We start from the raw sequence: 23,998 nt of genomic DNA, 5'->3' as shown, positions 1-23,998 counted from the left end.
TTTGGGTGATCTGGCATGGCTAGTTATACTTGTATGCGTATTGATGATACATGTTTATGGCGTGATATGGTAAGGATGATGTTCATGAGATTCTTGTCTGTTTATTCTGTATAATATGTTGTGTTACGATCGAGTAAAGCAGTTTTGAGTAAGTTTTCTTGTCCGAAAAGTTATACTGAGTCAGTGTTTGTGGGAATTATATGTGGGTGCGATGTTTATCGATGTGGTTGTTGTGCCTCGGGTGGTGATCCGGGCACGGTACTTCGTGTTGTGATGCGGGCATTTTCGCGCTGCGGTGCGGCTGTTGGTGGCGGTGTTGTGATGTCGTCACCGGTTGTGGTGGAGTATACGGGGTGATTACGATTTGAGTTTCGAAAGTACATACCAGTTATGCACAGATTGTTGTTTTGTTGCTGTTGTTTCTTGTGAGTTTCGGTTAGATATACAGACAGTTGTTTTGTTTATTGATGTTTTCTTTACCAGTTGAAGTTTGGGAATGAGGGTAGAGTATGATATGAAAGAGAGTTGTATATGTTTTCGTTGTTGTCATGGTATAGTGATATTCTGTTGATTGGACACAGTTGTGAGAGGTTGTTACAGTAATTTTGATCTTGTTCTAGATGAGGCCTTGGTAGACATGGTAATGGCAGTGATTCGTAGAACATGTGTGGTAATGATCTGATATATGCAGGTGGTTCATAATCCTTTGTTGAGACAGTGAGTATAGGGTGTTGGGTAATTAGTGTCATGTTAAGTTATGTATGAGTTTTGCGGTAATGAAAGAAAGGAACTTGAGGATCTAGTATGAGTGTACGTAACAAGTGTGGATCGTGAGTTATGCTTTTGGCGATAAGAGTTTTATATAGTTTATATAGAGAGGTATGTTGTGTTGCGGTAATGTGGAAGAGTTAGAGTGTTTGTTATGATCAGGATTTTGTGGGATTGGTTAGATGGAGTGCAGAATGAGTTGAGGTATGAGAACTGTTTAAGTAAGAGAGCCTTGGAAATAGGAATGGTTATAGGTGTGAGGGTATAGGAGGTTATCTTTGACATGTGGTGGTGATGAAGATAATGAGAGGATATAGCTAAGGATCTAGTATTAGTGAGTTACGAGGACGTAACATGTGTTTTAAGAGGATTAGGATGCGGCAAAGAACGTTTGAGGGTTGTGCATGTCGTAGTATATTTGGAAGTAGAGTGTTGGTGTAGCATAAAGGATGGATCTTTGTTGTGATTAATTTTGTTAAAAGGGCATGGCCGTGCTTGTAGTAGTGTGAAGCTTAGGCGTGTGAGAATATTTCGGTGGTGTCGACAGTTGGATGATGATGTTTATGAGTTCTATAGTGCTGACAGTTGGATGATGATGTTATGAGTGTGAGTAAACTTCGAGGACGAAGTTCCTTTTTAGGGTGGTAGAATGTAACATTCCGTTTGATGTTATGAGTATTTTGATATTGGATTTGCTAGTGGATGATATATTACGGAGCTAGCAGCGTTTGTGGACGGTAGTTGGTAGTGTATGGAGTTGGTGTTGAGAGAGATATAATGGAGTTGATACGATATCGTGAGCCATGTTGTGGAGGTAGGAATAGTTAGTGGAGTTGGTGTTACGAGTTCATGTTTGGTTGGAGTTTTGTTTTGAGTTCTTAGTTACGTTGTTGTGTCTTGATCGAGTTAGTATGTTTGTTTTTTAGTATGGGTTGAACCGGGGGACGAAGTTCTTTTTAAGGAGGGAAGACTGTAATACTACGGTTTTATGAGCCTCTGGGTACTCTATCGAGTGGGCCTTACTCTGTCGAGTAAGGGTGTTTTGCAGTTTAAAATAGTTTCTGACCTGTTGGGTACTCGATAGAGTAGCCTTGGTACTCGATCGAGTAGGCGACACTCGATCGAGTACGTCAGTTACTCGATCGAGTAGCCGGTTTACGGGGGGATGATTTGTCGGGTTTTGTTAATAATGCGAATTAATATTTAAACACTTCCGTCACTTTCATAATACACTTTTACAACCTAATTACTTTCAAAAGAGAAAACAATCTACGTACTTCGCATTCGTCGCATTATTGGCAAATCCCGGAGCGTGGAAGGTCGGAATTCACCTTTCTTTACATCTTTGTGATCCTTGCGTCGAGGGTAAGATCTACGTACTGTTTTTATGGTATTTTGTTAAAGTTAGTTAAACCCTAATTTGGGGATTTGGGGGTTTTGTTGTCTTTCTTGATTGGTAGTCATTGTATGATCATATGTTAGGAGGAGGATTCGTAGAAGAGGCCTTTTGATAACAGCTGTTGAGATCGTCTGACTGTGTTGCATTCTAGGTAGGGTTTTCCCTACTCAGTATTAGTCCCATAATGTCTTGGTGGTGATTTGTGATTGTTGATTGTTATCATACGAGTATTGTGACGGTTGTTGGTTTTGATTGCTGTTTAGTAGTTGTGATTGTTTGTATCTGTCTGTGTTCTTCGGGGTGCGTCCCTGGCTGAGTGGAGTCACTTGCGGGAGTGGCTTCACGCCCATTATTCACCTTCTGTGGAACCCGCCACAGAAGGGATGTGCACATTAATGGATTTGGGTTTATCGCTCGACGGAGATGAGCGGGGATTAGGTGGGAACGGCTGCGGTCCCCCACTGGCGGCGTGGAGTGACCTGTTGCGATGGGCACTCTGGCAGGGCTACACACTTCAGTGTGTAGTCAGTATTGTGGATTTGGTGATGGAGTTCGGAGTATATCTGTGACGATTGAGCTGTGTTGTTTGTTGTATTGTTGACTTATATAAATTGTGTGATTAGTACTGACCCCGTTTAAATGTTTTAAAAACTGTGGTGATCCATTCGGGGGTGGTGAGCAGTTGTTGAGCAGGTTTGATTGATGCGCATGGGATAGCTGGGTTGAGTCATCAGTGCAGTTAGAAGAGTCTTCCGCTGTTGTCAGACATTATGTTTAGCTTTTAGACATTTGGTTTTTGGAGAACATGTATTCACTTTTTATCAGTTTGGTTTCCGGATTGTATTTACTCACTAAACTTATACTTCCTCTGTCCCGGTCATTTGTTATCCTTTTCCATATTAGGGTGTCTCAGTGAGTTGTTGTCCTTTCTATTTTAATAATGAACTTGATGAACAATTTAATCATTCACACTCAATTTGTTCCACTTGTCATTTAGTAATTGGTCCCTTCCTCTTTCATTGGTCTTCGTGCCAAAAGTAAAGGACAACAATTGACCGGGACGGAGGGAGTACTATTTAAACGTTGTTTCGTTATTGTCTTATGAGTATCATTGCCTCGGGAAACCGAGATGGTGACATCTCTATACCTAAGTGGTCCTGGTAAGGCACTTGGAATATGGGGGTGTTACAATAACAATCAACCATCAACACCACCTATAGCAACCATTATAACCATCTATTACTACTACTATAGCCATAACTGAAATCAAAGATGACGATGATGATGATGACAACATACCTAAAGAAAGCAATCCGGCGTCAAGACCGTTACACGACTCAAGCATCCCATCCCTAAGGTGTAAACACTCAGAAAGGCCTCAAGGAGGTAAACCAAGGTGGAGGAGAAGTGAAATGACGACATTTAGGTTTTGGAAGAAAGGAGAAAATGATTTGGGTTTCACGATTATGCGATTTATAATTCCCCGCTGCAAACCCGTTACTCGATCGAGTAGCGCACTTACTCGATCGAGTGGCATCTACTCGATCGAGCTCCCAAGCTACTCGATCGAGTAGCCTCAGCTATATCGAGTAACATGCACTCAAAGACCCACATCGTCACTGTAACGCCCCGTAATTTCGGACCGTTAATATATCTCGAAAATAATTTAGTAATCAAATAAAATTTGATATTAATGTATTTTAAGTAAAAATAATTCAAAGAAATATAATTTTATTATATTTTGAGGTAAAGTATTTATTTTGATAGTTTCGAGATGTTTAAAAATAGTTTAAACCGTGTAAAAACTTTTTATTTCGAAATAAGGGCATTTCGGGGAAAAATGACAATTCTATTGAAAATTGGGCAAACGATTTTGGAAATGGGTCGTATGAGTATTCAATTTTCTTGTAATCTCGTGTTTAAGAACTTTGGTCTTGTCGGCATTTGCGTTTGACAAACGGTTTTAATTATTATCGAAACGAGTCAAAACCGACTCGTAAAATCCCGACTCAAACCCGCTCCTTCCTTTCTTCCTTTCCTTTCCCGCGGACACCTCCCCCTTCCCCTTCCTTTTTCTGATTTTTTTTACCAACCACATCTCCTTCAACCTTCTAAACTATTCCAAAAGATAAAAACACCATTTTTCTTACCTTTCAAGCTAGTTTTCGCCGTAATTTCTTCGTTTCTTGTCGGATTTTCACGAAATTTATATTTCCGGAATCCTCTCGTCGAGATCTACAACCTAGTATGTTTTAATTTCAGTTTTCTTGAAGTTGTTTTAAGACGAATTTTGGCAAATTTCGGTATTTATACTTATTTATTGTGTTTTTATTGTTTATTTAGGTGAAGAATTGGAGGACGAGTTTGGGGACTCGTATATTGTCGAAGATAGCGGCTAGTTGTTTGTTAGGGTTTGGTTTTAAGGTGCTAATTGCTCATTTTCTAGCTTAAGGTAACATATTTCGAGTTACTCGACGAATAATCGTCACATTCATTGTTGTTTTTGTATGTTTTTGTGATTTTTATTTAAGTAGTTAATTCCACATGATAATATGGTTGCATGCATGGTTAATTCATGTCTTTTGGTTAGTTTAAGTTAACATATTAGTATGGGAACGATTAGATAATGCTTAAAACGAGTTAAAGTGAACAAAAACGGAAAAAAAAAGAGGTGTGGGGGTGGCGGCAGCAGGCCCGGCAGGCCCACGGCTGTCCCGGGTCAGCCCGTTGCTTGTTTCGCGGTTTTTCATGCAATATTTGTCATTTCGGGTTCATTAATGATATGTTTAGTATAAGTTACACTTGAGTACACTATGAATTGAATCATGTTAGTAGTGAAAATTGTGTTAATAGTAAAAAGTATGCTTATTATGGTAGTTGACACATGTTAGGATAGATTTTAAAATGAAATTGTAATGAATAGGCTTAAAATAAATTTTATAGCAATAATTGCCATGTTTTGATGATTGTGCCGAAAACTGAGCCTTAGTCCCTTTGACTGATTCGATGTCAGTTAATTGAGTGATTGGTCAGCCGCAATTTAACCCCACTGTCGCAGATCGGGGTCATGGGTAAAAATTCGGTTGGATGAAATTTTATATGAATTGGATAATCGGCCTTTTTCTTGTTTTAGGCCATTTATCAAGTTTTTAGTTCACATGTATAGTTGGTTGAATTTAATAGTTTCTTATATTGTAGAAACGGCCCTAGATTCCCTGAAGCCTTTAATATTGTTAATATTGCTAGAAATGGTATTGGTATTAAATACTTTCTTGCAGGTTGTTGTGTTTGTCATAGATAGGTCTTTATAGTCTCTGACGAGTATATGTTCACTGCTTAATAGCCTTTGTGTTCCTGACTAGTGGATTTATATCCAAGTTGGGGCATGACCTCGTTACTTATTTTGATAGTAAGTGGTCAGCTTAAGTACTAGCCAACCCTTTGGTGGACTCCTTAGGGTACTCACTTTGTTTTAGAAAAATTGTGGGTCTTGGGTGCGGTGGTGTGTATCCGCATGTCTAGGTCTCTGCAGATTTTAGGCTAGGGTTGTGTTGTGTCTTGGCCATGTTTTATTAATATTAACCATTTGAGCCAAGATACCGGTTCGATTACCTTCCCTACCTCGTGGTATAGACTCGATTCTGAGTGACTATTGACCGTGCTAAGAACTTATGTCTGTCTTTGATATATTGCCCTTTCTTGTATGGTGACTTTATGAATTGTAATAGGTGAGATGTAAGCCGGTTACAATTGATAAAGTTTGGATTACTGCTTGTTAAATGTTTCACATGATAGTTTAATTGGTCAGTTTAGGGCTCATAAGTTAGTATACTTGATAATTAAATGATTTATCATGTGGTTTACATGTTCCATTACATGTTACATTAAAAATGACGTTTCGTGGCTGGGAGGACTCGAAGTTACTCCCCACTGAATTGTGGCTTTCGTGTTTGTATAAAATGCGATTGACAGGTTGATGACGCTTAGTTGGGGTACACAGACGAGCTAGTGAGCAAGGAACCTTGGACCTAGTTTGGCTTTCTTTTGTAGAAACCTTTTATCTTTTGGTTATGTATATATTTGGAAGGGACATATGTCTCCCTCTTTTATTTTGGTTTGTATCTCTATATTTTCTTATCTTTAGCATAGTTATGTAAATTAGTTCTTAGCATTTGCAGGTTTTGGCATCCTCCCCTTGGAAATGTTTGTGAATGATTTAGAAAAGTTTTAAAAATTACAGGTTTTTGTCTAGTTGAACCATTTACAAACATATCCTGTCAGTTTTTCCATAGAATTTACGGGTTTATTTATCGCTAAAGTTAAGGGTGTCACAGTTGGTATCAGAGCTTGTTGCTCCCGATGCACGTTTGTGCACCCCACTTAAAATCACTTGACCTTTAAATAAGAAACTTGAGAGATGGGTAGGATGGGTAGATTTAGGATTTTATGTGGTAGTCTGTTTGTGATTGCTAATTGATAGGTACTAATTAAATTTTCTCTTTTAAAGATGGCTCCGCCAAGAAGAATTGATGATGCTCTTTTATTAGTTCTTACTCAAATTCTCCAAAACCAACAAAATCAACAGAATCAACAAGCTCCTTCTCCGCCTCCTGAGGGTACTCCAGGCACCTACACTTGGGTGGCTAATCAATTAACCCGAATCAACACTCCCACTTATGGTGGAGAGATTGATCCAGCTGCTCTTACAGGGTGGTTTCGGGAGTTGGAGAAAAGCTTTAAACTGTATGATGTTAAGGAGGAACATAAAGTGAAGCTAGCCTCTCACTTCCTAGTTCGAGAAGCAGATCGGTGGTGGTCCATGACTGGGCCTACCGTTTCAGCTGAACCGGGATTTGACTGGGTACGTTTCAAGGAATTAGTGGAGGCCCGATTCTATTCGCAAGAACTGAAGCAGCAGAAGTTGAAGGGATTCATGGAGTTAAAGCAAGGAAGCCTTCCAGTTCAGACCTTCACCGATAAATTCAATGAGTTGGCTCATTATGCAACTAGATTGGTGAAGGATGACAATGAAAAAGCCTTCTTTTATCTTGAAAAGCTCTCTCCTAAGATCAAAAGCATGGTCCGCCGAGACTCCACTAGCTTTGTTTCAATTTACAATGATGCTTTGTGGGCTGAGAATTCATTGAAAGAGATTGAAAATGAAGCTCGTGCAACCAGTTCTAATCTTGGCAAGAGGCCTTTATATCCATCCTCTAGGCCCTTTACTCCTTCACCTAGGTTCATCTCTTCTCCCTCTGACTCAAACAAGAGGAGATTTGTTTCTAATGTGCAAGCTAACCGGGGTGGTCAATCTTCAGCTTTTAATGACAATAAAGGTACTAAAGACCGAGTGTGCTATAACTGCAAGAAACCTGCACATCCTGGTAAATGTTTCGTTGATCCTATTATATGCTTTTCATGCAACAAACCGGGCCACAAGGCCAATGTTTGCCCGGAGAGGAAGGTGACGGCTCCTACTACTCCCCGCCGCCTGAGTGAGGCGGTGAGGCCGAAGGGTCGGATTTTGTCATGAGCCGAGCGAAGCGAGGCACATCCTGATATCATTACTGGTACATTTTCTATTTTTGATGTTCCTTGTTTGGTACTATTTGATACGGGTGCCTCTTTATCTTTTATTTCAATGAAACTCTCCGATAAGTTGTCACTTGAATCATCACAAGAAGAAAGCACATCTATATCCTTACCCTCTGGGGATGTCTTTTCCTGTTCTAAAATCTATCCGGAAGTCCCTATTTCTATTGTGGGATCTATATTTCCAGCAAATCTTTTCCAATTTCCGCTTGAAGAATTTGATGTCATTTTGGGCATGGATTGGTTACATACTTATCATGCTCGATTTGAATGTCGAGACCAGAAAATAATTCTTACAAGCCCTTCAGGTCACCGTGTGTCTTATCAAATGGTTAAAAGACAAACCGGTACTAAATTAATTTCTGCTATGAAGTTTGTCAATACGATGAAAAAGGGTCATCAAGCCTTTTTGTGTATGGTGACTTCTTCTGATTCTTCCTCTCTACCTCCTAAAGAGAACATTCCTGTAGTATGTGAATTTCCCGATGTTTTTCCTGATGAGCTACCGGGAATTCCTCCTGAAAGGGAAGTTGAATTTGCTATTGATCTTATTCCTGGTACCGGCCCTATTGCTAAAGCTCCTTATAGGCTGGCACCGTCTGAAATGAAAGAGTCAAGACTCAAATTTGGATGATTTGATTGTCAAAGGTTTTATCCGACCTAGCTCTTCACCTTGGGGTGCTCCTGTTCTCTTTGTAAGAAAGAAGGATGGATCTATGCGATTATGCATAGATTATCGTGAACTCAACCGGGTTACTATCAAGAATAAATATCCTCTTCCTAGAATTGATGATCTTTTCGACCAACTCCGAGGTGCTTCTACTTTTTCTAAAATTGATCTTCGTTCAGGCTATCATCAAATTCCAGTCCGAGAAGCTGACATTCCTAGAACTGCCTTCAGTACGAGATATGGTCATTTCGAGTTTACGGTGATGCCATTCGGTTTGACCAATGCTCCAGCAGTATTCATGGATCAGATGAACCGTACTTTCAGAGAACACCTTGACAAATGCATTGTGGTGTTCATTGATGACATCTTGATCTATTCTAAATCTGAAGAAGAACATGTCCAACACCTTCGTGTTATTTTAGAGATTTTGCGCCGTGAAAAATGGTATGCTAAATTCTCTAAATGTGAATTCTGGTTATCTAAAGTGACTTTCCTTGGGCACGTCATTTCAAAAGAGGGTGTTATGGTAGATCCTGCCAAAATTGAAGCCGTTGTTGATTGGAAAAGTCCGACCAATGTTTCTGAAATCCGTAGTTTCCTTGGCTTGGCGGGTTATTATCGACGGTTTGTGAAGGATTTTTCAAGGATTGCTAGGCCGATGACTCAGTTGCTGAAGAAAGAGTCTAAGTTTGTGTGGTCTGAGGAGTGTGAAAATGCCTTCCAGGAATTGAAAAAGAGGTTGACTACCGCTCCGGTGTTGACCTTACCTAAAGAAGGAGTGGACTTTGATGTTTACTGCGATGCTTCTAAGCATGGTTTAGGTTGTGTCTTGATGCAAAAAGGGAAAGTTATTGCGTATGCCTCTCGACAGCTTAGAGTTCATGAAGTTAACTACCCGACTCATGATCTTGAATTAGCTGCGGTGGTGCATGCTTTAAAGATTTGGAGACACTACCTCATTGGAGTCCATTGCAACATCTACACCGACCACAAAAGCCTGAAATATCTCTTTACCCAAAAAGATCTGAACATGAGACAAAGAAGATGGTTAGAATTGGTGAATGACTATGATGCCGACCTAATATATCATGAAGGAAAAGCTAATGTGGTGGCTGATGCTCTTAGCAGAAAATCCTGTCATTCTTTGAATTCTTTTCGGGAATTACCTCCTGAACTTGCTTTAGAACTTCAAAAACTAGGAATAAGCCTTGTAAAAAGGGGCTCTCATCATCTTGATGCCATGTCAGCTGAACCTGACTTCCACCGTGAGATCCGTGCTTGCCTTCCTGATGATCCTACTTTCAAATCCATTCGAGCTAAAATTCAACTTGGGCAAGCTAAGGATTGTAAGATTGATGATGATGGGTATCTTCGTTATCATGGTAGAATCTATGTTCCGAGTGCAGCCGATTTGAGAAAAAGAATTCTTGATGAAGCACACCTCTCTCCTTACTCCATTCATCCGGGAGGTACCAAAATGTACAAAGATTTGAGATTACAATTCTGGTGGCCTAGGATGAAGATTGAAGTTATGGAGTATGTCAGTAAATGCCTCACATGTCAGAGAGTAAAGATAGAGCATCAAAAGCCCGGGGGTTTGCTTCAACCCTTGGATGTTCCTCTTTGAAATGGGAGTCTATTTCCATGGATTTTGTGATGGCTTTACCCAAGACTTCCACTGGGAAGAATGCTGTTTGGGTGGTTGTGGACCGATTGACTAAGTGTGCTCGGTTTATTCCCATCAAAGAGACCTGGAGATTAGAAGTTCTAGCTCGTACCTATGTGGATGAGATAGTGCGCTATCATGGGGTTCCTAAAGATATAGTTTCAGATCGGGATCCTCGATTTTGTTCTCGTTTCTGGACTGCATTACAAGAGGCCTTGGGTAGTAAACTATTGATGAGCACTGCTTTTCACGCCGCCACTGATGGTCAAACTGAGAGAACAATTCAAACTTTAGAGGATCTTCTTCGTGCCTGTGCTTTAGATTTCCAAACTTCTTGGGAGAAATGTTTACCTCTAGTTGAATTTTCTTACAACAACAGCTATCAAGCCTCCATTAAAATGGCCCCATATGAAGCTCTGTATGGTAGAAAATGCCGTACTCCAGTCTGTTGGGATCAAACCCAAAATGTTCCAATGTTAGGACCTGATTTGGTGACCGAGTCCATTGAACAAGTTAAGATCATTCGGGAGCGGATGAAGGCCGCTCAGATATCAAAAATCATATGCTGATGTCCGTCGTCGACCACTTTCCTTTGAGGTTGATGATCAAGTATTCCTTAAAGTATCACCTATGAAAGGGGTGAAACGGTTTGGCGTTAAAGGGAAGCTGAGCCCTAAATATATTGGACCTTTTCGGGTGATTGAAAAGATTGGTCCTGTTGCTTACCGTTTAGAATTGCCCCCAAATCTGAGCAAGGTTCACAATATTTTCCATGTTTCTCAATTGAGAAAGTACATTAGTGACCCTAGCCATATCATCCAAGAAGAGATTCTTGAATTGGAGCCTAACTTGGTGGTTGAAGAAAGGCCAATTCGGATTCTTGAAAAAGCCAACAAGCAACTTAGGAGCAAAGTTGTACCTCTAGTCCGTGTTCTTTGGCGTTGTGGAAATGTCGAAGAAGAGACTTGGGAGACTGAAGCTTCTATGTTAGCTAAATATCCTGAGTTATTCTCGTAAGGTATTCCTTTTCTTACTCTTTTTCCGAGTTACTAAGCTATGTTTAATCATAATTAGTAAAGATATTATTCTTATTATAGAATTTTAAACTAAAAGTTTGAAAATGCTTTTATGATTTTCAATGGTTTTAACATTAATGAATGTTAAATCTCGTTGTTGGTGACGTCCCAATAATGGGTTTTCTCATTTATTGGTGTAGAAATATTTTTATATCTTGATATGAATGTGGATGTTCTTGTCTGATCAACGAGAGTATCACCGTTTCATTGAAAAGATACTTGTATTTTCTTATAACTATATTATTAAGATGTTGTATACTATGATTTCTCCTTCTGAGTTTCGAGGACGAAACTTTTTAAAAGGAGGGGTGATTGTAACGCCCCGTAATTTCGGACCGTTAATATATTTCGAAAATAATTTAGTAATCAAATAAAATTTGATATTAATGTATTTTAAGTAAAAATAATTCAAAGAAATATAATTTTATTATATTTTGAGGTAAAGTATTTATTTTGATAGTTTCGAGATGTTTAAAAATAGTTTAAACCGTGTAAAAACTTTTTATTTCGAAATAAGGGCATTTCGGGGGAAAATGACAATTCTATTGAAAATTGGGCAAACGATTTTGGAAATGGGTCGTATGAGTATTCAATTTTCTTGTAATCTCGTGTTTAAGAACTTTGGTCTTGTCGGAATTTGCGTTTGACAAACGGTTTTAATTATTATCGAAACGAGTCAAAACCGACTCGTAAAATCCCGACTCAAACCCGCTCCTTCCTTTCTTCCTTTCCTTTCCCGCGGACACCTCCCCCTTCCCCTTCCTTTTTCTGATTTTTTTTACCAACCACATCTCCTTCAACCTTCTAAACTATTCCAAAAGATAAAAACACCATTTTTCTTACCTTTCAAGCTAGTTTTTTCGTAATTTCTTCGTTTCTTGTCGGATTTTCACGAAATTTATATTTCCGGAATCCTCTCGTCGAGATCTACAACCTAGTATGTTTTAATTTCAGTTTTCTTGAAGTTGTTTTAAGACGAATTTTGGCAAATTTCGGTATTTATACTTATTTATTGTGTTTTTATTGTTTATTTAGGTGAAGAATTGGAGGACGAGTTTGGGGACTCGTATATTGTCGAAGATAGCGGCTAGTTGCTTGTTAGGGTTTGGTTTTAAGGTGCTAATTGCTCATTTTCTAGCTTAAGGTAACATATTTCGAGTTACTCGACGAATAATCGTCACATTCATTGTTGTTTTTGTATGTTTTTGTGATTTTTATTTAAGTAGTTAATTCCACATGATAATATGGTTGCATGCATGGTTAATTCATGTCTTTTGGTTAGTTTAAGTTAACATATTAGTATGGGAACGATTAGATAATGCTTAAAACGAGTTAAAGTGAACAAAAACGGAAAAAAAAGAGGTGTGGGGGTGGCGGCAGCAGGCCCGGCAGGCCCATGGCAGGCCCACGGCTGGCCCACGGCTGGCCCGGGTCAGCCCGTTGCTTGTTTCGCGGTTTTTCATGCAATATTTGTCATTTCGGGTTCATTAATGATATGTTTAGTATAAGTTACACTTGAGTACACTATGAATTGAATCATGTTAGTAGTGAAAATTGTGTTAATAGTAAAAAGTATGCTTATTATGGTAGTTGACACATGTTAGGATAGATTTTAAAATGAAATTGTAATGAATAGGCTTAAAATAAATTTTATAGCAATAATTGTCATGTTTTGATGATTGTGCCGAAAACTGAGCCTTAGTCCCTTTGACTGATTCGATGTCAGTTAATTGAGTGATTGGTCAGCCGCAATTTAACCCGTACCTGTCGTAGGACTGGGGTTGCGGGTAAAAATTCGGTTGGATGAAATTTTATATGAATTGGATAATCGGCCTTTTTCTTGTTTTAGGTCATTTATCAAGTTTTTAGTTCACATGTATAGTTGGTTGAATTTAATAGTTTCTTATATTGTAGAAACGGCCCTAGATTCCCTGAAGCCTTTAATATTGTTAATATTGCTAGAAATGGTATTGGTATTAAATACTTTCTTGCAGGTTGTTGTGTTTGTCATAGATAGGTCTTTATAGTCTCTGACGAGTATATGTTCACTGCTTAATAGCCTTTGTGTTCCTGACTAGTGGATTTATATCCAAGTTGGGGCATGACCTCGTTACTTATTTTGATAGTAAGTGGTCAGCTTAAGTACTAGCCAACCCTTTGGTGGACTCCTTAGGGTACTCACTTTGTTTTAGAAAAATTGTGGGTCTTGGGTGCGGTGGTGTGTATCCGCATGTCTAGGTCTGCTTGTGATTTTAGGCTAGGGTTGTGTTGTGTCTTGGCCATGTTTTATTAATATTAACCGCTGAGCCAAGATACCGGTTCGATTACCTTCCCTACCTCGTGGTATAGACTCGAGTTACAGAGTGACTATTGACCGTGCTAAGAACTTATGCCTGTCTTTGATATATTGCCCTTTCTTGTATGGTGACTTTATGAATTGTAATAGGTGAGATGTAAGCCGGTTACAATTGATAAAGTTTGGATTACTGCTTGTTAAATGTTTCACATGGTAGTTTAATTGGTCAGTTTAGGGCTCATAAGTTAGTATACTTGATAATTAAATGATTTATCATGTGGTTTACATGTTCCATTACATGTTACATTAAAAATGACGTTTTCGTGGTCGGGAGGACTCGAAGTTACTCCCCACCTGAATTGTGGCTTTCGTGTTTGTATAAAATGCGATTTGAGGTTGATGACGCTTAGTTGGGGTACACAGACGAGCTAGTGAGCAAGGAACCTTGGACCTAGTTTGGCTTTCTTTTGTAGAAACCTTTTATCTTTTGGTTATGTATATATTTGGAAGGGACATATGTCTCCCTCTTTTATTTTGGTTTGTATCTCTATATTTTCTTATCTTTAGCATAGTTATGTAAATTAGTTCTTAGCATTTGCAGGTTTTGGCATCCTCCCCTTGGAAATGTTTGTGAATGATTTAGAAAAGTTTTAAAAATTACAGGTTTTTGTCTAGTTGAACCATTTACAAACATATCCTGTCAGTTTTTCCATAGAATTTACGGGTTTATTTATCGCTAAAGTTAAGGGTGTCACAGTCACAAGTCATCACTCTTAAGGTTTCCGAAAGTTAAGGCAGGTGTCTAAGGTCAGTCAACGTCGGTCAACGGGTCCCTAAAAGGACGAGTATTACAGTGTCCCGGTACCAGTGTGGTTGACGGTATGTCTTGGCGTGTCCCGGTACCAGTGTGGTTGTCGGTATGTCTGGGCGTGTCCCGATATCGTGGTGGAGGTCGCTTGATGGTGGTTCATTCATATCATAGTCATTTCGCATGTTCACCCTCGAGTCGAGTCACACTTTATTTATTTAATGAAACTGACGTTTGTGTGTCTGTGTCTTGTCACCTGTCTCTTTTGGGGTGACATGTGTAGATCCATATGATATCCTTTGGTCATATGGGGAGCAGGTTATGATCATGTTGTTTGGATAGTACACGGGAGACGGGACGAGCTTGATGATATCACGAGACGAGTCTAGTTGACTAGAAGAGTATAGATATCATGAGTTGTATTTTAATTATTCATTTGTTTACGTTTATGTAATTCATTAAACATTACATTAATAAAATGTTCTTTGATTGGAGTTTTGAAAACCTATCTCGGGAAACCGAGATGGTAACGCTGCAATTATCTTGGCCGGATAATCGGGGTGTTACAAAAACAATATCAATAATTTCGTGTACAAAAATATTTCCATTAAAATACACATTTTATGGAACTACTTAAATCTATTGTTTAATTTCGTGTAAAAAATGAAAATTTTCCAACTTTGACTACAAACATGAAAAATGGAAGATATAAAAGAATTGGAGGAAGTATAAAACAATATCATTAATTTCGTGTAAAAAAATATTTCCATTAAAATACACATTTCATAGAACTACTTAAATCTATTGTTTAATTTTGTTGTTTTAAAACTAAATTAAAAATTACTCCCTTTAAAATCTACGAGTAGTTTTCAAAAATTGAAAGACCAAGTAATCTATACCTTTTTATGTAGTATTCGTATCCTTTTTTTTTTCTATGTTTGACCGTATATTAATGTAGCTATTTTAGTCATTACATGTTTTAAATTTAATAATCGTACATATTATTTTCCCTTTATAATAAGGTAATGTTCGTGTAAAAAATATAAAATTCAAGGGGTACATTTATACAACTTTAAAAAAGTGGTGATACAACAAACAATTTCGAAAATATTCAATGGTACATCATAAAATATCCTAACTAACTTCATGTATTGGATCTGTTTTACAAATAAACGAATACTTCGTCGTAGCCAAGATTTACTCGAACGAATGATGAATGTATTTGTGTGTTATATCAAGCGCGAGTATCCTCCACAAATATCCCGCCACAGCAAATACTAAAAACACAACTCCACAATCTGCAAAACATATACCATCCAATCTGGACCCTTGATCAAATAACATCAACGTCTGACAACACTCCTCACCCACCCACACGGATCGCGCTTCTTACCTCTCCAAATCCCACACCTATATATACGCACCCCACACCTTTCCCATTTTCCAATCCAACTCAGAAACACAAATTCATACCCAGAAAATAACAACAAACAAAAATGTCGGGGCGCGGAAAGGGAGGAAAGGGATTAGGCAAAGGAGGAGCAAAACGACATCGTAAAGTCCTTCGTGATAACATCCAGGGTATAACCAAACCAGCCATCCGTCGTCTAGCTCGCCGTGGTGGTGTGAAGCGTATTAGTGGTTTAATCTATGAGGAGACACGTGGCGTTCTTAAGATATTTCTAGAGAATGTCATCCGTGATGCAGTTACCTACACCGAGCATGCTCGCAGGAAGACTGTTACTGCTATGGATGTTGTCTATGCTCTTAAGAGGCAAGGAAGAACTCTTTACGGTTTCGGCGGTTGATTTCTTTTATTTCTAGGGTTACCTTCTGGATCTGGGATTGGCTTTTAAATGTTGATGCTTTTGGTTTCGGCTAGTAATTAGTATGTATTAGCTGATGATATGGTTAATGTAATTGAATCAGATGTAATTGCCTAATGTTTCAAGTAATGAATACTTCCTCCATTCAACTCAAAACTACCATAGTACACTTTTCACGTTTTCACAACGCGTGTTTTTGTGAGTAAATATCATTACTACGTATATCACGCAAAAATTATAAAAGTTACATATTTTTAATGTCTTTCGTAAAAGCATTTAATCAAATAAGATCCCACAAGAATATATTTTCACTTATATATTGAGAGAAAATTGCAATTGAAGATTCATTTGTGAATAGTATGCAAAAACCAATATGGTAGTTTGGAGTTGAATGGAGGAAGTATCTTGTTTTGTTCGTGTTCATTAATTGCTTCTTGAATGTTCAGCATTTGTTATATTAGGGTTGATTCAATTAGCAATTATTATTGTAATTAGTTGGTGTTTTTCTCGTATGAGATCAATAGTTTTTCTCAATTTCAATTTAAGCATGTTATTTCTGGTTTGAGCAAGCTCAATTTCAATTTAAGCACGGGTTTTAAGCTAGTTTTGGTGTATATATAGGGGCGGATCCAGGGGGGCCCGGGTGGGCACGTGCCCACCATGAAAAAAAAGAAAAAAAAAAAATCGGAAAAAAAAAAAAAAACGCGTTTCCTCATAATTCAATCACAAACCTTGAACAAAATAGAAACAACTCTTACGACTCTTCCTCTCTATCTCATAATTCACCATAAATAAACTCCAATAGTCAGATTAGTCACCGGCGACGCTTCACGGCTTCAGTCTTCACTATCCGGCATCCATCCTCACGGCCACCGTCGAAATATTCTGTGAAGTAAGTATACCCCCAATTTCGGAATTTTCCCCAAATCCCAATTTTCAAACCCTAATTGATGTAATTGAATTGATATAATGCTTTAACTAGGTAATGAATGTATGTATTTGTTTTAATGTTGCACAGCCGCACAATTAATTTGTCAATCATCAAGTTTGTTTGTTAATTTATCAATATGTGACGATATGCTTGTAATGCTTTATGGTTGATTGCTTGGTAATGCTTCTGTAGAAATTTAATATTATAGATTTCGATTTCGAACTTCGAAGATTCCTGTTAAGTGTTGCTGTGTTGATTACTTGATTTGTGTGAAGCCGACTTTTCCTTTTCATGTTATTGAACTAAAATAATGCAACAACTCCGACTTTTTCTTTTCATGTTATTCAATTTTCCCTTTATATTAAAACAATGTTAAAAGCGGTTTGAAAATGTACTCTCGATCATATCAATGATTTTATATTTTTTGCTCATGTGTCATGGTAACATATTATATGCTCATATTGAGATGATTTTAGTTAGGGAAGTCCGGTTCTGATCATGCTCTTTTGGATTCGTACTTTGCGGTTTGTGTATTAACTATTATAAGCTCTGGAAAATTGACAAGAGACTTTTGAGTAAACACTATTTTGATGGAGGAAATTGGTTTCGTTACTTTTGATTATTGTAGTGATCATGTTATTCTTTGTAACATGATTGTTATCGTAAATATCGTCATGAGATATGAAGAATAGAAGTATACTAGACTATGTGGTTATAGGAAGGAAGTCACATAAACCTACTTCATCATCTTCCCCATTGTCACAAAGTGTTGAACACCCTTCTCAAACTCAAGAATTTAACCAAAATGAGCAACATGAAACGGAGCCGTCTCTCACACCAATTCAAGAAGTTGACCAAAATGAGGATGAACATGAAACAAATCCCTCACCCACACCAACTCAAGTAGGCAATCAAAGTGAAGTTGGGTCTGGTTTTATGCCTTCTCAAGAAGAGAAACTTGACGTTGATCTTTTACCACATGATCCTGGGAAACGGATGCCAATTTTGTCTTATCTTGCTAATGATTGAGATGTTATAAGAAGGGGATTTATGGACAAGAAGCCTTGTAGACCAAAGCCAAAGAGAGATTTCCCTCAAACACTTCACGGTAAAAAATTACGCCGCTTTAAAGCTGAATGGTATGATAAATATGATTGGCTTGAATATAGTGAAGAGAATGATGCAGCTTTTTGTTTCTATTGCTACTTGTTCAAGGATATTACAAATACTTCCGGGTATGATCCATTTGTACAAGGAGGGTATAGAAATTGGAAAAAAGCATTAGAAACTTTTGACAAACATGTTGGCGAAAATGGTAGTTTTCACAATGAAGCTAGAGGAAAATATTACTTTTTCATAAATCAAAAGACATCAATAATGGAAAAACTTGACAAAGTAAGTAGCAATGCTAAGGCTATTTACAAGGCTCGCTTGACATATTCACTCCAATGTTTGAGGTATCTTTTGAAACAAGGTCTAGCATTCCGAGGTCACGATGAAAGTGCAACTTCAAACAATAAGGGAAATTTTATTGAACTTTTGGAATGGCTTGCTGGAAAAAGTGAAAATATTGCTAAAATTGTTCTTAGTAATGCTCCAGGTAATCACCAAGCGACCGCTCCTACTATTCAGAAAGACCTTATCAAATGTTGTGGCAAAGAAACTACTAGACTAATTGTTGAAGATCTTGATAATGATTTATTTGCGATATTAGCCGACGAGTCTAGTGATGTATCTCATAAAGAGCAATTGGCCATTTGTTTGCGTTATCTTGATAAGGAGGGATATGTAGCCGAAAGATTCCTTGGTGTTGTGAAAGTTGATGATACATCTAGTATGACACTTATGGCCACGATAAAAAAAACTACTTGCTACTCATTCATTGAGTATGTCAAATATTCGTGGTCAAGGGTATGACGGAGCAAGTAATATGAGAGGTGCGTTGAATGGTCTCAGAAACTTGATAATGAGGAATAACCCTTGTGCCTATTATGTCCATTGTTTTGCTCACCAACTTCAGCTAACCCTTGTAGCGGTTGCTAAAGAAAATTGTGAGTGTGCCAAATTTTTTATGCATCTTGGGATTGTGCTTAATTTTGTTGCATCATCTTGTAAGAGGATGACGATGCTAAAAAAAGTTCAAGCTGGAAAAGTGTTAAAAGCACTAAACTTGGGCGAAATTGAAACTGGCAGAGGGTTAAATCAAGAAATTGGGTTAAGTAGGCCGGGTGATACTCGATGGAGTTCTCATTTCAATTCAATCTTGAGTCTTATTGCTTTGTATCCTTCTACTATTGAAGTTCTTGAGGACATTGGATCGTCTTCAAAATGTGTGGATGATCGTGCGAAAGCACAAATTGCACTTGATCATCTTGAGTCATTTGAGTTCATTTTTATGCTACATCTTATGAAAGTTATATTTGGGTATACTAATGATTTGTGTCAAGCATTACAGAGAAATGACCAAGATATTGTTAATGCGATGACCCTTGTGGATTTGACCATGGCTCAATTGCAACATATGAGAGATGATGGCTGGGACAACTTCCTTGAGACGGTATGTAACTTTTGTGTAAAAAACAAAGTTGAAGTGCCTAACATGAGTGATTTTTATGCTCCTCCTGGAAGATCTAGGCGTTGTCTTCATAAAGTTGTTAACCTTCATCGTTACCGTGTTGAAATATATACGTGCGTGATTGATAAGCAAGTTGAGGAACTAAAAAGTCGCTTTGATGAAAAGAGCAAGGAGTTGCTAAAATGTATGGCGTGTTTGAGCCCGAAAAATGTCTTTGCTTCTTTTAACAAGCTAAAGTTGGTGAACCTTGCCGAATTTTATCCTAAGGATTTCACAACTGTTGATATAATGCGTCTTGAAGATCAACTTGATATTTATTATAGAGATATGAAAAATGATTCAAGTTTTCATAATTTGAAGAATCTTGGCGAGCTTTCGGTAAAGCTTGTTGAAACAAGAAAACATATTGTATATAATTGGGTTTATTTGTTAATTAAGCTTGCCTTGATACTTCCGGTTGCAACTGCAAGTGTGGAAAGGGTCTTCTCCTCCATGAAGTTTGTGAAGAACAAGATGAGAAATAGAATAGGAGATAAGCTATTGAATCCTTGTTTGGTCACATTTATTGAGCGAGATTATTTTGTTCGAGTGAGTGATGATGATATCATTAAGCGCTACCAAAACATGAAATCTCGTCGCATGGTTTTAGATTAATACTTAGATTTTAAGTTTTTATTAAAGTTATTTTAATATGTGATGTAGACGATGGATTTTGTTTAATCGTATTTTATATTCTCTTCGCGTATATATTTTTTAGTATACATTTTTTTCTATTGTGCCCACCATGTCGATAATTCCTGCGTCCGCCCCTGTATATAAGACAGTAATGTAAGAAAGAAAAATTACCAACTTAATTTAGAGTACTAATGACTGATGACAATGCATGATTTGATGTGAGAATGGTGAAATATATACAAGGATTGGTAATGGAAGGTCGTGCTTCATGTAATGTTACTTAACATTAACCTGTACAATCTTTTTCATGGTTGCATATATTTTTTAGGAAAATAAATGTGACTTTCCAACCTCACCAACTTCATCGTTCATTCTATAAAAAATAATTAAAATCTAATTTATAATAAACTTTAACAAGTTTAGAAAAAATACACATATGTTTAAAAACAAATAAAATCTAAGATAATAAGAAACTCGGAAAAAAATAAAATAAAATTTGAGATAGTATATGCAATAATGTACTTTTTTTCTGAGATTGAGACTAGTACAATTTTGAAAAATGAAAATAAAGAATTCATACGTTTTTCTTTATTTTCATTTAACGACTCATTCAACTGTTAATGTTCGTTGAAAAAGCCACACACGTAGCTGTACACATAAATTAATTAGCTGGTTGATTAGTTTATCAACATATTAAAAATAATTAGTCTTCCTTGTGACGGAGGGTATATGTCACAAGTTGAAGACGGGTCGAATACGTCCGTATTGTGATAATATGGTAACTAGAGGGCCATTTGTGTCGTGTGATTTGAGAAAAAAAAAGGGAAAGGGGGAACTCCCAATGCGCATGCACATGAAATCTACCTTAGCTCAGATATGTCACTTCGACATTATCACAATATCAATTCATCACTCTACCTCACCTTCTCTCTAAAAATCCTAGAAATTAAAGATCTTCAACTCTTGGTCCCTCAAAATCTTCAAATCCTTCCTTATCTTCATCTCTCTCTTCACTGACTATTTTTAATCTTCACCTCGCTAAAAATAAGGTGGTAACATCTGATCATTTTCATTTTTCCGACCTTAGTGAAGACGATGGCGAAGAAAACAATGGCGAAAAAGACTACCTGAAGAAAAATGTCGAAGGTTTTGTGATAAAAATATTAACTTTATGTTATTTTTTGTTTTTTTGTAATTAGTTGTTAAATATTAGTCATAAATCATGTTAAAAAGGGATAAATTACTTTTATTAATTGTTTTATAAACTGGTCGCTTTGGGTTAATTAATTGTTGTTGTATGCGTGCATGTTGTTGTAGCTCAGGATAAGCGAAAGGGGAAGCAGCCAACGACGATACGTAAAGAGCAACAGCCAAGGAGGAGAGGTAAATTGATTCTGGAACCTATGGAGGACCTTGAAGAAAATAGAGAAAGTAAGGAGATTTCAGAAAGCAAAGAAAGTGATGAGACCAATGTTAGTGCTGAGGAGAGTGCGGAGTCGTCGGAGCCTGAAAGTGAAGGTCTGGAAGGTGGTAAACCGTTTAATCTGGTGGTTAATGATATGATTATGTCGTTGTCTACTGGCTACTGCTAATGGATTTTGGTTGTATGTAGAGGCGCTTGAGGAGGTAGTTCAGATGGCAACTGTTATTGGAACGAAAAAGAAGAGCTAAAAGGCGAAGTTTGCGGAAGACGATATGCCTGTAATATGTACTATAATTGCCTTATGCTTGAAAAATGTGACCAGTTAGGTGGTCATAATGTGACCATTGTATCTGAATTTTGTGACCATAGCAGTAATAATAAATATTTTCGCTTTATGCTTACTACTCTAGCATATTTGTGTCATCATTGTGACATATGTATTATTGTTGTATATGTAACCAGTTTAGGTGAGAATGTGACCGTCTTAGCTATGGAATTTGCCAAGGTTGTCCATGTTTGTGTAACAAATTATTCTGAACATGCTAACATAATACACTAGACATGGTAACAAATATGTGATTGTCGAAAATGTAACCACATTATGAAGGATATGCACGTATGTTTTAATGTTTAGAATTGCTCTTAACATGCTAACATCTGTCCAACATGATGACATAGTTTATTAATTTCTAAATATGATCTCCTTGGCTGGTAGATGTACATATCACTGTAATGTGAAATAAATCTTAACATTGTGATATGTGTTTGTGTGGATAATGTTATCAGCTTAATTGATCAATGTACCATTATTATAACATCTTAACATGTGAACATAGTAGACTAAAGATAGTCACAAATAGGTCATTGTTGATAATGTGACCACCTTATCAAAGGTATGTACTTATGCTTTTGTGTTTTTAAGGTGACCTTAACATGGCAACGTCTGTTCTTGACACATGGTGATATACTGTAACATTTTTCAAATTGTGACCAGTTTTGCTAAGTAATGTACCATTTGTGTAATGTAATTCAGTTTGGGAGAAATGGAATTATGTCCCTATGTTTCATGGAATTATGTCCCTATGTGTCTATGATTGTATATTTCTTTAGTTTTCAATTGCTTTTTCTTTGAGTTTAATAGGAAGCTTACTATGGTAACATATTTGTGTCGTCGTTGTGACATATCTTTTATTGTATATGTGGCCAGATTAGGTGTGAGATGTAGCAATAGTTTTGTTTTTTTCAAGATTATAAAAATATTTTGTTCTAGTAACATAAATGAAATAAAATGAAGACATATTTTAGTGTTGGGAATGTGACTACCTTAGCTGAGGGATGTATCATGGTTGTATGTGTGTTTGCGTTAGTAATTGTGCTGAATTTGCTAACATAATACGTCATGGTGACAAATATGTCATTGTTGAAAATGTGAGCACCTTCTGAAAGTTATGTACCTATGTTTTAATGTTTTGACTTGACCTTAACATGGTAACATCTATCAAGCATGATGCCTAGCTTATAATCATTAAATGTGATCACTTTGTCAGAGGTTGAAATAAATCTTAACATTCTAACAATGAGGTTGAAATAAATCTTAATAGTTCGCGGCTTTGCCAAAAACAGAGGACAAAAATTAAGTCGATGGCATGGATCCATTGTCTTCAAATAATTTGAGATGAGCCCCAAAAATCCAAATAATTTGTCCAATAACCTCATTGTTGGGAAATTAGCGTCAATCTCCAACGCGCAACGAAAGTAACCAATCGACAAGTAAACCGTAAAAGTAAATAAATGTAAGCAATATTAAGATGAGACGATATTTTAGGGTCAAACTCAGGGCAAAACCTTCCAAACCGGAAGTAAAACCCACTAGCCATATAGACTAGAATCCACAATAATAATATAGTACCAGTAACCTATTTAGCATTTTGATTTTCACCACCCCAATACCCATGACATCAACTGTTGAGTTATCAACCAAACTCAATTTCCTAGCCACACCTTCCTGAAACTCATTAAAACTATCATTCTGGGTGCAAATGTGGTTGACACAACCAGAATCTAATATCTATTCTTCCTTAGAAGACACGTCGTTCACATCCGTGACTTCAAATATGTCACTACCATCGGTAAGGAAACAACCACTACTTCCTTCACCGGCAACCAAGTTGGTGTCGCCCTTATTTTCTTCATTCCCGCATTTCTTAGGACAAACCGCATAATATGCCCAAGGTCACCACACTTGAAACGCTTCACATCATTATTCTTAGAAGCGTTCCTAGATCGAGACCTG

General features: G+C 37.3%; 2 protein-coding genes across 2 annotated transcripts; both read left to right on the top strand.

The window, feature by feature from the left end:
• Positions 1 to 15,712: 15,712 nt before the first annotated feature.
• On the top strand, positions 15,713 to 16,257 carry LOC141611555 (histone H4). Its single transcript, XM_074430125.1, has one exon. The coding sequence runs from the start codon at positions 15,772 to 15,774 to the stop codon at positions 16,081 to 16,083; it is 312 nt and encodes a 103-aa protein (XP_074286226.1). The 5' UTR covers positions 15,713 to 15,771; the 3' UTR covers positions 16,084 to 16,257.
• Positions 16,258 to 18,082: 1,825 nt separating this feature from the next.
• On the top strand, positions 18,083 to 21,953 carry LOC141613284 (uncharacterized). The gene is made up of 5 exons (XM_074432020.1): positions 18,083 to 18,943; positions 19,053 to 20,249; positions 21,332 to 21,428; positions 21,600 to 21,812; positions 21,895 to 21,953. The coding sequence occupies exons 1-5, from the start codon at positions 18,083 to 18,085 to the stop codon at positions 21,951 to 21,953; spliced, it is 2,427 nt and encodes an 808-aa protein (XP_074288121.1).
• Positions 21,954 to 23,998: the final 2,045 nt, after the last annotated feature.

This window comes from Silene latifolia, chromosome 11 (genome assembly GCF_048544455.1).
Source record: "Silene latifolia isolate original U9 population chromosome 11, ASM4854445v1, whole genome shotgun sequence".
NCBI classification, from domain to species: Eukaryota; Viridiplantae; Streptophyta; class Magnoliopsida; order Caryophyllales; family Caryophyllaceae; genus Silene; species Silene latifolia.
This window is presented reverse-complemented; position numbering and strand designations above follow the sequence as displayed.